Source organism: Eimeria necatrix, genomic scaffold (genome assembly GCF_000499385.1).
Source record: "Eimeria necatrix Houghton genomic scaffold, Enh_scaff243, whole genome shotgun sequence".
Lineage (NCBI taxonomy): Eukaryota > Apicomplexa > Conoidasida > Eucoccidiorida > Eimeriidae > Eimeria > Eimeria necatrix.
The window spans coordinates 1-13,217 of record NW_013653006.1 but is presented as its reverse complement, the minus strand read 5'-3'; the positions used below and the strand labels follow the sequence as shown (position 1 = coordinate 13,217).

The following is a 13,217-nucleotide window of genomic DNA, read 5'->3' as shown; positions in this document are numbered from 1 at the left end:
ATGCGAAGTCAAGTTTTGCGGACTTCCGTGAAGAAGTTGAAGCATTTGAAGAAGGTTTTGATGAAAGAAATCGCCCAGGTGGAGGGGCCCCTCTGGTGCGTCGAGAAAGTCCTGTACCCGAGGCCCTTCTGCATGCGCCGCTGCGTCCGCAGGAAGAAGTACCGCTGCAGACTGCAGCAGCAGCAAATTGAACTTGCATGCATTCACCTGCAGCAAGCCATCAAGGCTTACCTGCGGTGGGCCGGGCCGGACTTCCGGAAGTTCACAGCAGCGCGGCAGGCCTTGGGGGACAAGCTGCCGCGGATGTGCGCGCGGGTGAAGTGCGGCTGCTGCTGCAAGTGCTGCTGCAGCTGCTGCTGCTGCCTCTACTGCTGCTGGAAGTGCTGCATGCGCTGCTGCAACTGCTGGCGCTACCCCTGCTACAAACTCACTTACTGCTGCCGCAGCCACCCCGAAATGCTGCAGCGGCGGGCCGTCTGCAGGGCGCTGTGCGAAACGCTGGAGAGCGAGCTGGAGCTGCTGACTGCGCACTTGGCAGCTAGCTGCTGCTGGCTAGCTCGCAGCGGGCTGCAGCAGCAGCTAGCTGAGCTAGCTGTGGCCCGCGCCCACCGCTTCCTCAACGCTGCCCGCAGCAAACTCCACCAAGTCCACTTCACTCTCTGCGAAAGACCCAGCACTGTGTCTCAGAGGCTCGTCGAGGCCACTCTCCACAAAGCCCAAGACGACTTGGAACAGGCCAAGGCCATCATAGGGCCCCTCCCCTTCAGGGGCCCCCGGCCCCACGACAGGGGCCCCCGCGAGCACCAGCTGCTGCAGCTGCCCCCCGAAGACGGGCTCGTGGCGCCCCACGCGCAGGGGCTCGAGCCCCCCCGAGTTCCCTTCCCGCTGCTCCGCACGCCCTTCTCCTACAGCTGCTTCTAGCTAGCTAGCTAGCCAGCACGGCAGTGGCTAGCCAGCGGCGGAGAGTAGCTAGCCAGCATGGCCAGCCCGCAAGGGAGTGGCTAGCCAGCAGGAGAGTTGGGCTAGACCCTCTTTCCCCTTCTCCGCACGCCCTTCTCCTACAGCTGCTTTTAGCTAGCTAGCCGACAGGGCAGCGGCTAGCCAACCGCGGAGAGTAGCTAGTCAGCGGGGGAGCCTGGCTAGCCAGCGGGGGAGTAGCTACTCAGAAGGGGAGAATAGCTGGCTAGCAGGAGAGTTGGGCTGGACCCTCTTTCCCCTCCTTCGCACGCCCTTCTCCGACAGCTGCTTCTAGCTAGCCAGCAGGGGAGTGGCTAGCCAGCGGGAGACCCTGGCTAGCCAACAGGGGAGTGGCTAGCCAGCAAGGGAGTGGCTAGCCAGCGGGAGACCCTGGCTAGCCAGCAGGGGAGAGTAGCTAGCCAGCGGGAGAGTCTGGCTAGCCATCAGAGGAGTGGCTAGCCAAAGGGAGAGCATGGCTAGCCAGCGGGACAGTGGCTAGGCAGAAGGAGGGCCTGGCTAGCCAGCAAGGGAGTAGCTAGCCAAGTGGAGTAACTTGCTAGACCCTCTTTCCCCTCCTATGCACTTCCTCCTCCTACAGCTGCTTCTAGCTAGCCAGCACGAGCTAGCTGCAGCTAGCCGCAGCTAGCTGCAGCTAGCCACTTCTGGCCGCTGAAGGGGACATGTCTTGGCAACGAAGATAAAGCCAAGTGCTTCCAAGCAGCCATGGCTAGCTGCAGACGGCAGCAACTAGCTGCTGCCAGATGCCACAAGCAGCAACTAACTGCTGCTAGCTGCAGCTAGCTGCAGCTTCCGGTTACTTGCCGCAGCTAGCTGCTGCTGGCCGTAGCTGCTGCGTCTGGCCATACCTAGCTGCGGCAGCCTGCAGCTATCTGTTGCTAGCTTCAGTTTGCTGCTGCTAGCTGCAGCTAGCTGCTGGCTAGCTGCTGCTAGCTGCAGCTAGCTGCTGGCTAGATGCTGCAGGCTGCAGCTAGCTGCTGCTGCATGCAGTTTTCCGGAACAATTTGCTCACCGGAGATCTCAGGAGAACCTGCAGCAGCAGCAGATTTTTTAATTTCCGAAGGCAGCAGCAGCAGCAGCAGCAGCTAAATGCGCTCTTGCTGGTCTCCTGCTGCTGCTGCAGCTCTGTTGCTTCCTAGGTCTTCTTGCGCTCCTGTCCTTTTGCGTTTTTGTCTTTTTAATTTTTTTTTCTCCATTTTATCTTTTCTTTGTCTCCTTTTTGTTTCTTTTTTGTTTCGTTTTCGTTTCCCTTCTCCCCTCACTTTTGTCTTCTCTTTATTTCTTTTTTATTTCCCTTTTGTCCTTTCATTTTATCTCCTCTTTGTCTCTTTCTGTTTCATTTTTTGTCTTTTTTTTCTTTTTCTGTTCTCTTTTTGCTTCTCTCTTTTGCTGCGCTGCTGCCTCTGCTGAAAGCATTTAGAGTTGTGCTGCGCTGTAGGGTGTACATACACCGTGCGCTCACCTTCAAGTTTCAAAAAGATATATTTTTTTTCACTTTTTCTTTTTTTTGCTTTTAAGGGTCTCTTTTGCTGTTGCTTCTCGCCTCATCCTCTGCTGCAGCACCCCCAAATGTCTCCATCTTTGTCTCCTTTTAGTTTGGTCTCATTCTTTGTCTTTTGCTGCAGTCCCAGCAGCAGCAGCAGCAGCAGCAGGAGCAGAAGCAGCAGCAGCCAGAGATTCTGTGCAAAGCGAACTGCAGCAGCAAAGTGAGCTGTGAGGCCTGCAACAGCAGACTGCTGCTGCTGCTGCTGCCACTGCTACTACTACGACTGTTGCTGCTGTTTCTGTTGCTCTTGCTGCTGCTGCTGCTGCTGCTGTTGCCGCTGCTGTTGCTGCCTCTACTTCGTTGCCAGAGCCCGTATCCCTGCTGCGGTGCTTGACCCTTCTTTCGCTATTTGCTGCTCTGTGGTCCGTTTCTTTTTTTCTTTTGCTGCTGCTGCTGCTGCTGCTGCTGCTGCTGCTGCTTCATTTTTTGCCTTTAGCAGCATATACAGATCGCCGCGCTGTCTCTACACTGTGTTCCATTCACGTGTCTCGTGCTGCTGCTCTTTTCTGCCGTTTTGTCTTTTTCTTTTCTTTGCTTCTTGTCTCTTCCAAAAAACCATTTTGTATCCTTTTACCTTCAGTCTGAGCTGCTGCTGCAGCAGGCCTGCTGCTGCAGCAGGCCTGCTGCTGCAGCGTGCGCTGAAGCCCTTACTGCAGCAGCCGCTGCAGCAGTCGCTTTGCACCAGCTGCTGCAGCAGCAGTCACTGCAGCTGCTGCAGTAGCAGTCACTGCAGCTGCTGCAGCCTTTCTATCGAGTGTCGCAGAAGTCGCTGCTGAAGCAACAGCCGCAGCAGTTGGTGCTGCTGCTGCTGCTGCAGCAGTTGCTGCTGCTGCAGCAACTGCTGCAGCAATGGATGCTGCAGTCAACACAAAAACTGTGAGAGATTGCTACGGCAGACGCTGCAACAGTTGTGGATTGGTTGCCCCATCAGCTGCTGCAGCCACTGCAGCAGGTGCTGCAGCAGTCGCTGGCCTGCTCACTGCAGCAGTTGCAGCAGCTGCTGCTGCACTTGCTGCCGCTGCCGCAGTGACCCCCAGCTGCGGTGGAGTGGTGCCGGCAGCAGCCGCAGGTGCTGCTGGTGCAGTTGCAACTGCATTTGCTGCTGCTGTTTCTGCTACCGTTGCTGCTGCATTTGCTGCTGCTGCTGCTGCTGCTGCTGCTGCTGCTGCTGCTGCAGTTACTTGCCCTAAGGCTGCGGCGCAGCCCAAACTGCTAAGCTGGACCCCTCTTTTTCAGACTCGGATATACTTAGCGCTGCAAAGCGGTTCTTCCCCACAGTCAGCACTGCCACTGCTGCTCCTTTTTGCTGCTGCTGCTGCTGCTGCTGCAGTTGCTGCAGCTGGGTTGCCTGCTGCAGTGGCTGCTCCTGCAGCAGCTGCTGCTGCTGCGTTTGCGATGATTGCAGTTGCAGCTCTTGCTGCTGCTCCTGTGGTGACCGCAGCTGCAGCTCTTGCTGCTGCTGCTGCTGCTGCCGCTGCTGCTGCTGCCGCTGCTGCTGCTGCTGCTTGAAATCTGTCAGCAGCAAGCGGCGGCCGGGGTCCGCGAGCTTTGCTCCATTCAAACGGACTGCCCCATCTCTCAGCAGCCGCGAGGCCTCCAGGGCCGAAGGCGAAAGGGCGAGGGCCCTCATGAGTCGCGGCAAAGGGGGCCCCACACCCTGCAGCAGCAGCAGCAGCAGAAGAGCAGCAGCAGCAGCAAAACGCAGCAGCAGCAAAACGCAGCAGCAGCACAGATGATGCGCAAAGGAAGCGCAGCTGTAATCGTGCCGGATAACTAGGCGGATCGCCACACCGCTGCTGCTATTGCTGCTGCTGCTGCTGCTTTGTTGCGGCCGCAACGCTTGTTGCTGTTTGCCTTTCTGTGGCTGCTGCTGCTGCTGCTGCTGCTGCTCCTGCTTACTTCGTGGAAGCTTGACCGGGAGATAAAGTGCGTCGGCAGCAGCTGCACGGGAACACAGGCCTCGTTCTCCGCTGCGCTGCTGGCCCTGCAGCTGTCGCCGCAGCTTCTGCTGCTGCTGCTGCTGCTGCTGCTGCTGCTGCTGCTACTGCTGCGGTGGACAGGAAGGAAAGACAACGAGGCATGAGCACGCTGAAGACCCTCCTCCCCATGAACAAGGCGAGTCAATTCGTCTGCTAGTTCCCGCTGCAGCAGCAGCAGCAGCAGCAGCAGCAGCAGCAAACAACAACAAAAGCAGCAATGCCAGGAACAGCAACACTAGAGATGGGACATTTGCCTCGAAGCAAACAAAGCAGATGCAGCAGCATCAGCAGCAGCGACAGATGCTACGGGTATCAGCAGCAAAGGCAGCAGAGCTCGCAGGGCGGCGAGGTACGACAACAGTGAAAGCAGCAGCAGCAGCAGCAGCAGCAGCAGCAAGTCCTGACTTTGAGCCGATTAGTGTTTGCAGGCGAGTTGTCTTGGGTGTCCCTCATAATTTCTGCTGCCGGCCTATCGGAAAACCAGAGCAGCAGCCTGCAGCAGCAACAAAAGCATCTAGAAGCCTGCTGCTGCTGCTGCTGCTGCTGCTGCTGCTGCAGCCAATGACGAACGCGCTGCTGCACTACGCGGCGAAAACACTAGCCATAAATGTTGACACAACCAGCAGCAGCAGCAGCACCTCCAGCAGCAGCAGCAGCTCCGCCAGCAGCAGCAAGCTGCTGCCTTTCGGAGCAGCAGCTTCCGGAGAAACAGCAGCAGCAGCACCACCCCGCACCCGCAGCGCTTGCAGCAACAGCAGCAGCAACAAAAGCGGCGGCAGCAGCAGCAGCAACAGCAGCAGCAGCAGGACTTGCTTCTGAAGGTCACTGTCTGCAGCATTTCTCCAGCTTTGCCAAAAACGGAAAGGACTGCAGCAAGAAGCAGACAGCCACAGGGGGGCCCCCCGGGGCCCCTCACTTTTGCCCATCTTGCAGTTCCCGCTGCCCTCCAGCAGCTCAGTAGTTACGCCCACCAGCCACTGCTGCTGCTGCTGCTGCTGCTGCTGCTGCTGCTGCTGCTGCTGCAGCAAACGGCGGGCAACGTGGAGGCCCGTGGAAATGTTTCTCCACTGGTCACGGCCGCCTATTTGGCAGCAGCAGCGGAGGCACTGCGACAGCAGCACGAAGTCTAGGGCCTGCAGCAGCGCGTAGCCGATGTCTGCTGCTGTTGCTGCTGCAGTGCCCACGCCCAGAAGCTGCTGCTGCTGCTGCTGCTGCCTCTCTGCTGCTGCTGCTGCTCGAGGAAGAATGTCAGCCAGAGGCAGCCGACGGGCAGCACAGGAAAGAAAAGCCCCAAGGGGAATCTTCTCCAGCCATTTATCATTTCTTACAACCAGAGGCTCTGGCAGTTGCTGCTGCTGGTCTGCTGCAGCAGCAGCAGCAGTGCTTGCTGCTGCTGCTGCTGCTGCTGCAGGAGGGGAGAAAATGCGGCGCAGCTGCTGCAGCACGCTGCTGCAGTTAGCCTCGATTTCCGCGTCGTACTGCCTCCAATGCTCGCAGCCCAGGAGCTGCAGCAACAAACTATCGCTGCTGCTGCTGCTGCTGCTGCTGCTGCTGCTGTTGCTGCCTCTGCGCACCTGCAGCGCAACACGCGCTGTTGCAGTCCCTAGCAGCAGCACCGGCTGCACCCCTTCTCGCAGCCAGAAGCGCCGCAGCAGCAGCAGCGGCAGCAAATGCCCTGCATGCAAAGAGGGCCCCGTCATGTCAATGCCAATGTAGAAGGACACGCGTTTGCTGCTGCTGCTGCTGCCGCTGCTGCTGCTGCCGCTGCTGCTGCTGCTGCTGGCTTCGTGCAGCGGGAATGGCTGCAGCAGGCGAAGAGCAGCATCATCTGCCGCAGCGATGGCAGGCAGAGTTCGCCCACGTCCTGGCCCTCCCGCTGCTGCTGCTGCTGCTGCTGCTGCTTGGTTTGCTGCTGTTGCTGCTGCTGCTGCTTGGTTTGAGCTGAGGATGCAGTCAAGCTCCTTCAGGTCGCTAACTGTCGCCAGCAGCTGCCGCTGCAGCAGGTCCCTCAAGGTAGAGTTGCGCGGCTCCCAGCTCTCTGCAGCAGCAGCTGCTGCTGCTGCTGCTGCTGCTGCTGCTGCATTTCCTGCTGCTAAGGATGTTTTACAGACAGAAGCATTCGCGGCAGCAGCAGCACCACCGCCGACAGCAGCAGAAGTTGCTGCTGCGACTCCGCAAGGAAGCCGCCGCAGCAGCTTGCTTTTAGGGCTTGCTGCTGCTGAGACAAAAGCACTGCAGCAGCTGCTGCTCTTTATCCCTGTGCTGCTGCAGTGGCTGCGGCGGAAATTGACAGCAGTGGGCCCCTTTCTGTTGCGGAAATAGGAGTTGCTGCTGCTGCTGCTGCTGCTGCTGCTGCTGCTAATGCTGCTGCTGCTGCTGCTGCTAATGCTGCTGCTGCCAAAACCTCCAGGAACGGCAGCACGGCTGGCCCCAAGGTCCAGCTGCAGCGAAGCATAGCAGCAACATTGTGCTTTCAGCATTAGCAGCAGCAGCAGGAGCAGCAGCAGCAGCTGCTGCTGCTGAGGTCTCATGGCTGTTGATGAGACCTGTGGGGGGTTGAGGACTGCAGCGGGAGCAGCAGCAACAGCAGCTGCTGTTGCTGCCGCTGCTGCGCTGGTGTGTCTCTAACTCTGAAGCCCTCTTTCTCAACAGCTTATTTCTTAGCAGCAGTTGCTGCTGCAGCAGCAGCGGCAGCGGCAGCAGAAAGAATCGATGGCAGCAGCAGTGCCTCCATCTCCACTACCCTGCCCGCAGCCTCAACAGAACAAGACCAGCCGCCTCAAGCATTTTCAAATTTCAGTTTGCTGCAGCAGAGGCTTATAATGCGTACATTTGCAGCAGCAGCAGCAGCAGCGTTTGCTGCTGCTGCTGCTGCTGCTGCTGTCGGCTGCATGCGTGGGGCCGCAGCCGACAGGAAACATTGAATGGCTAGCTGCTTCTGTTGTCTTCGCCTTCTCTCCACAAGAAGAAAAGTTATTTTGATAAGTTTAATGCTAATATCAAGGTGTACAGACACTTCACACGCACATTCCGCTGAGACCGCTTTTTCCGCGCTGCTGCTGCTGCTGCTGCTGCTGCTGCTGCTGCTGCTGCTGTAAGGATCAGTTGCAGCAGCTGCATCTGATTGACTGGTGACCTGCTCGGGCACACGGTGGCAGAAGCAGCAGGAAGTATTATGGCTGCAGCTCCTTGTGGTGCAGCAGAAGGCCATCAGAAATACGGAGAATAGCAGCAGCAGCAGCAACAATAGGAGCAGCGGCAGCAGCAGCCAGGCGGGTCGGCTCTAGCAACTGCTACATCAGCAACAGCAGCAACAGCAGCAGCAGCAACAGCAGCAAAAGCAGCAGAAGCGACCACACCTGGGTAGCAGCAGCAGCAAAGGCGCACCAGCAGCTAAGAGGGCCTCAGGGCGGACAGAGCTCCTAAGAACAGCAGCAGCAGCACCGCGGGTTGCCAGAGCAGCAGCAACAGCAGCAACAGCAGCAGCAGCAAAAGCAGCGAGAGCACCAGCAGCAGCAGAAGCAAGACCAATCACAACAGCAGCAGCAGCAGCAGCAGCAGCAGCACAAAAGATGCCCATTACTCTGTCAGGTGCTTTCATAGACAAAATGGCTGCTGTCATTTCGTCGCAGCCGCAGCAGCTGCTGCCTCTTCATCCCCCAGCAGCAGCAGCAGCAGTGCAGCGTCTCATTCGCTTTTCCGAGGAGCTGACCAGACAAGAGCAGCGGCAGCAGCAGCAGCAGCAGCAGCAGCAGCAAGAGCAGCTGCAGCAGCAGCAGCAGGGAAGAACGGCTAACAGGAAAACGCACATCCGCGTACGGCGTGCTGCTGTACTGGTACGTGGACGCACCAGAAATCGCTGCTGCTGCTGTTTCCTGCTGCTTCTGCTGCTGCTGCTGCAGCAGCTACAAGTGCTGCTTGTGCCGCTGCTGCTGCTGCTGCTGCTGCTGCAGGTGCCCCTGTGCAGCAGCCAGGGAGAGGCTTGTTGTCTCTTTACAGTGAGGAGTTCCTCGCTGTCAAATCACAGCAACCAGGTTCGAGAAAGGCTTGACTGCTGCTGCTGCTGCTGCTGTCGTTGCTGTTGCTGCTGCTGCTGTTGTTGCTCTTGCTGCTGTTGCTGCAGTTAGTGTGGAATTTGAAGAGTCCCCTGCTGCGCAGCACCCCCGCAGCTGAGTAAAAGCCCTTGCTGCTGCTCCTGTTGCTTCTGCGTCTCCTTTTTCTCTAGAGCCACGTACGCGTTCTCTTCCTGCTGCTGCTGCTGCTGCTGCTGCTGCTGCTGCGTCAGGTGTGCTTTCCAGGGGGCAGCATGGAGCCGGGAGAGACCCCAGAAGCAGCAGCACTTCGAGAAACAGCAGAAGAGATTGGAGATGTGGGGCCCGTGAGGATCCTAGGACGGACACAGCCGGTGGGAGTACACAATTGCTGCTGCTGCTGCTGCTGCCGCTGCTGCTGCTGCTGCTTTTTGTTCCGCTTCTGCCGCTGCTGTCCTTGCTGATGCCGCTGCTGCTGCTGCTGCTGCCACCTCTGCTGCCCCTGCAGGAGCTGCTGCTGTTTCTGCTGTTGTTCTTGCTTCTGCTGTCCCTGCTGATCTCGCTGCTGCTGCTGCTGCTGCTGCTGCTGCTTCAACTGGTGTTCGTAGTGCGCTTGCTGCTGCCATTGGTATTTGTGTCTTCGTTTCTTTCTTTGCTGCTGCTGCTGCTGCTGGGGAGCTGCGTCGATATGCCTCTTGCCGCAGTCTGCAAGCCTCGCGACTTCACCGCAGCGCAGAGGGTTTAGGGTTTAGGGTTTAGGGTTTAGGGTTTAGGGTTTAGGGTTTAGAGTTTAGAGTTTGTGCCCTCAGGTGTTTTCTGTCTCGGGGTTTGTCCTACACCCTGTCATCGGGGTGCTGCAGCAGGAAGCAAACGTGTCTTTGCTGCGGCCAAACCCTAAAGAGGTGAAGGCAGTTTTCCTTGTTCGCCTAGAGGATCTGCTGCAGCAGCAGCAGCAGCAGCAGCAGCGACAGCAGCAGCAGCAGCAGCAGTTGTGCCAGCAGCGGCAGCAGCGGCAGCAGCAGCATCAACAGCAGCAGGAGGAGCAGGAGAAGCAGCAGCAGCTCATAAATACTCTTCTCAGACTCCCGTACTATCTCCACGAGCAGCAGGCGATTTGGGGTGCACTCACACTAAACCCTAAACCCTAAACCCTAAACCCTAAGTCCTAGTTACACCTCTGTGCCGCTTAAAGTCAAACTTTGCATTATCGTTACGGTGCTGCTGCTGTTGCTGCTGCTGTTGCTGCTGCTGCTGCTGCTTTTGCTTCCCGTGGCGCTGCTGCTGCAGGCCTGACGGCCTTCGTGGTGAGCGGTGTCCTCTCTAGTCTGATTATTCCAGCTCTGCTTTTGCTGCAGCAAAACGCAGCTTGCAGCAGCAGCAACAGCAGCAGCAGCAGCAACGGCAGCAGCAGCAGCAGCAGCTGCTGCTCTTGCAGCAGATGCAAGGGAAAAGACAGTGGACAGCAAGAACAGCAGCAACCGCAGCAGCGTCAACAGCAGCAACTACAAGGACAGCAGCAGCAAGAGCAGCAACTCCAACAGCAGCAGCAGCAGCAACAGCCGCAGCAGCAGCAACAGCCGCAGCAGCAAGCGAAGCAGCAGCCGCTTCCATACGGTTTGCTGCCTCCCGAACTAGACATTGAGACCGTCTAAAGAAAAAGGCAAAGCGCTGCATCAGTCGTATTCGCTGCTGCGCTGCACCTGTAGCCTACAGCAGCAGCAGCAACAGCAGCAGCAGCAACAGCAGCAGCAGCAGCAGCAGCAGGAAGCGTGAAGATTTACGATTTGTCAATATTTGTCAATCCACTGCACTGCGCAAGTATAGGAGCCCCTCAGCTCCTTTTCGTTAACCAAAGGACAAAAAAAAGGCAGCAAAGAGCTTCATTGAAGCTGCGGCTGCTGCAGCTTCATTGAAGCTCTTGCTGCTGCAGCAGCTGCTGCTGCTGCTGCTGCTGCTGCAGCTGCTGCAGCAGCTGCTGCAGCAGCTGCTGCTGCTGCTACTGCGGCCGCCGCTCTTGCTGGAGCTGAAGCGGCTGCAACTAGGGCCCCACATGCCCCAGAAGCAGCAGCAGCACCTGCCAAAAGTTGGCACTCTTGCTGCTGCTGCTATAACTTGTGAAGCCTCAACAAGGACAATAATAAGAAGCAGCTGCTGAGGCACTGACTGCCACACAAGCACCAACCGCAGCTGCTGCTGCAGCTGCTGCAGCAGCAGCAGCAGGAGTGGCACTCGGAGCAAACGGCAAGATCAGCAGCTTCATCTCGGACAGCAGCAGCAGCATGATCAGCAGCAGCAGCAGCTAAGTTTCTGCTGCTGCAGCAGTGACTGAACGCGTCTCCAGGCTGAACTCTCGTTGCTGCTGCTTCGGCCCAAAGACTGCATGCGTTGCGTCACTCAGCACAGCATCAGACAGCAGCAATTGCTGCACCCCGCTGACGAGCTGCTTCAGGGGTTTTTTCAGTTTGTTGCTGTTGCTGCTGCTGCTGTTGCTGCTGCTGCTGTCGTCGCCGGATATGGGGTGCGCGGCGTTTCCCGTTGCGCCGTGGGCAGCAGCAGCAGCAGCATCGCTGCGCTGCAGCAGCATAGACCACTCATCTGCTGCTGCGCTGCTGCGGCTGCTGCTGCCGCTGCTGCTCTCCAGCTTTTCAAAGGCCTCCAGCTCTCTGGCAGGAAATGCCCACATGTGCGCCAGCTGCAGCACAGCAGCAGCAGCAGCAGCAGCAGCAGCAGCAGCAGGTACAGCAGCAGCAAGCAGGAAATTTGATAGATTTAGGTCTTTAAAGGGAGCTCAATGCCTGGGATTCTCTCAGCGCACAGGCCTCTTCAGTCTAGTTTGAGGGTTAAGGGTTTAGGGTTTAGGATCTAGGGTTTAGCGTTGAGGGTTTACCGCGCAAGGAACCATTTCTATGCAGATGAGCCAGTCCTGCAGCCTTGCTGCTGCTGCTGCTGCTGCTGCTCCGTTGCCGTCGCCCGGCAGCAACAGCCCCGCTAACCACCGCAAGGCGAGGGACTGCCTGCAGCAGAAAACAGCTCCAAACCCTAAACCCTAAACCCTAAACCCTTGACCCTTAGCAGTGCCCGAAAGCCTCAAGCTGCTGATACCATCTCCCAAACCCTAAACCCTAAACCCTAAACCCTAAACCCTGGGGCTTACCAGAAGCAAAGAAATACAATTGCCTTCAGAAACAGAAATTTCGGCAGAGGCCGCCACGGCGCTAGCGGCCGCTGTACCGCCATGTAAAATAGAATCAGCGAGTACATTGCCACCTGCAGCAGCAGCAGCAGCAGCAGCAGCAGCAGCAGCAGCAGCGGAGCCGCAGCAACAGTGGTATTGGCAGCAAGGAGTCGAGAGGCATGCGGCAGCAAGCGCACTCAAAGAAGGAGTAGGGAGTGCTGCAGCAGCAACTGCTGCTGCAGCAGCAACTGCTGCTGCAGCAGCTGCTGCTGAAGGGTCAACAGCGAAATGCAGCTACCGGCGACGCAGCAAGAACAGCAGCAGCAGCAGCAGCAGCAGCAGCAGCAAGCTGTGGGCATATTTGGTGTGTCCTTACTGCAGCAGAAATGTTGCTGGCGAGCACCAGAAAGAGAAAACCTTCTTGGTGCATGCAGGCACTAAGAACCTGTAAAGACAAAAAAAGGATACTTTAAAGTCTAAACCCTAAACCCTAAACCCTAAACCCTAAACCCCTAATGGCAGCAGAAGCAGCAGCAGCAGCCTTATTCGCATTCAGTCAAGCTGAAGGCACACCTCTGGTTGCACCTGGGCAGGCCGCTTCCAGCAGCAGAAGCAGCAGCAGCAGAAGCAGCAGAAGCAGCGGCAGCAGAAGCAGCAGCAGCAGAAGCAGCAGCAGAAGCAGAAGCAGAAGCAAAAGACGCAGGCGCAGCAGCAGCAAGAACAGCAACAGCAGGTGCGAAAAGGCAACAGAATACATGGGGGAAGCAGCAGCAGCAAGTGCAGCAGCAGCAGCATCAGCGGCAACGACAGCAGCAGCAGCAGCAGCAGCTGCTGCTGCTGCTGCTGGGCTTACAAAAGCAGCAGGCTTGACAAATACGAACTGCGCTGCAAGGCGTTTAATGTGGCCAAGCCATCGCCTGCAGCAAAGAAGAAACAAAGAGCAGCTGCATCTCTACAGCTGCTGCTGCAGCAGGTTCGGTGTACGTACAGTACAACCTGCTGCAGCAGGTTCAGGTGTACATACACCGCAAGAGGAAGCAGCAGCAGCAGCAGCAGCAGTAGAGAGACTGTGAATACCTGTTGCACTCCATAGGGGGCAGGAAGTGGTTCAGAGGCCACAAATGCTGCAAAGAGCCCTGCAGCAGCAGCAGCAGCAGCAGCAGCAGCACGAGAATCAATGCATGCACCCGAAGACACGATATCCTCCCTTGAACTATGCATCTCCCCGCAACCCTGCTGCTGCTGTTGCTGCTTCTGCTGTTTCTGCTGCTGCTAATTCCCTTGCTGCAACTGCCTTCTGCGCTTCCAGCAGCCACAACAGTGGCAGCAGCAGCAGCAGCAGCAGCAGCTGCTGCTGCTGCAACCGCTGCAGCAACCCCATAGGCCGCAGCACAAGCGGCAGCACCAGCACGAGCTCCAGCAGCAGCATCCGCGGCATTCGAGTCAGCGAGAGCAGCAGCAGCAGCAGTCGAGTCCGCCACAGAATCAGCAGCAGCAGCAGCAGCAGCAGC

The 13,217-nt window shown here is 57.8% G+C and overlaps 5 protein-coding genes across 5 annotated transcripts; 3 read left to right on the top strand and 2 right to left on the bottom strand.

The window, feature by feature from the left end:
* On the top strand, positions 1 to 921 carry ENH_00033360 (hypothetical protein, conserved; the record flags this gene model as incomplete). Its single annotated transcript, XM_013580265.1, has 1 exon — positions 1 to 921. One exon carries the CDS (start codon positions 1 to 3, stop codon positions 919 to 921), a length of 921 nt encoding a protein of 306 aa, XP_013435719.1.
* Positions 922 to 3,707: 2,786 nt separating this feature from the next.
* ENH_00033350 (hypothetical protein, conserved) lies at positions 3,708 to 7,031 on the bottom strand (the record flags this gene model as incomplete). The annotated part of the gene is made up of 4 exons (XM_013580264.1): positions 3,708 to 4,178; positions 4,421 to 4,663; positions 4,906 to 4,993; positions 5,392 to 7,031. 4 exons carry the CDS (start codon positions 7,029 to 7,031, stop codon positions 3,708 to 3,710), a joined length of 2,442 nt encoding a protein of 813 aa, XP_013435718.1.
* Positions 7,032 to 8,072: 1,041 nt separating this feature from the next.
* Positions 8,073 to 10,183, top strand: ENH_00033340 (hypothetical protein, conserved; the record flags this gene model as incomplete). Its single annotated transcript, XM_013580263.1, has 5 exons — positions 8,073 to 8,336; positions 8,454 to 8,534; positions 8,786 to 8,905; positions 9,341 to 9,650; positions 9,819 to 10,183. The coding sequence occupies 5 exons, from the start codon at positions 8,073 to 8,075 to the stop codon at positions 10,181 to 10,183; spliced, it is 1,140 nt and encodes a 379-aa protein (XP_013435717.1).
* Positions 10,184 to 10,830: 647 nt separating this feature from the next.
* On the bottom strand, positions 10,831 to 11,792 carry ENH_00033330 (Transmembrane protein, related; the record flags this gene model as incomplete). The annotated part of the gene is made up of 3 exons (XM_013580262.1): positions 10,831 to 11,223; positions 11,419 to 11,545; positions 11,686 to 11,792. The coding sequence occupies 3 exons, from the start codon at positions 11,790 to 11,792 to the stop codon at positions 10,831 to 10,833; spliced, it is 627 nt and encodes a 208-aa protein (XP_013435716.1).
* A 202-nt stretch (positions 11,793 to 11,994) lies between these two features.
* On the top strand, positions 11,995 to 12,576 carry ENH_00033320 (hypothetical protein; the record flags this gene model as incomplete). The annotated part of the gene is made up of 2 exons (XM_013580261.1): positions 11,995 to 12,074; positions 12,300 to 12,576. 2 exons carry the CDS (start codon positions 11,995 to 11,997, stop codon positions 12,574 to 12,576), a joined length of 357 nt encoding a protein of 118 aa, XP_013435715.1.
* Between the last annotated feature and the right edge of the window lie 641 nt (positions 12,577 to 13,217).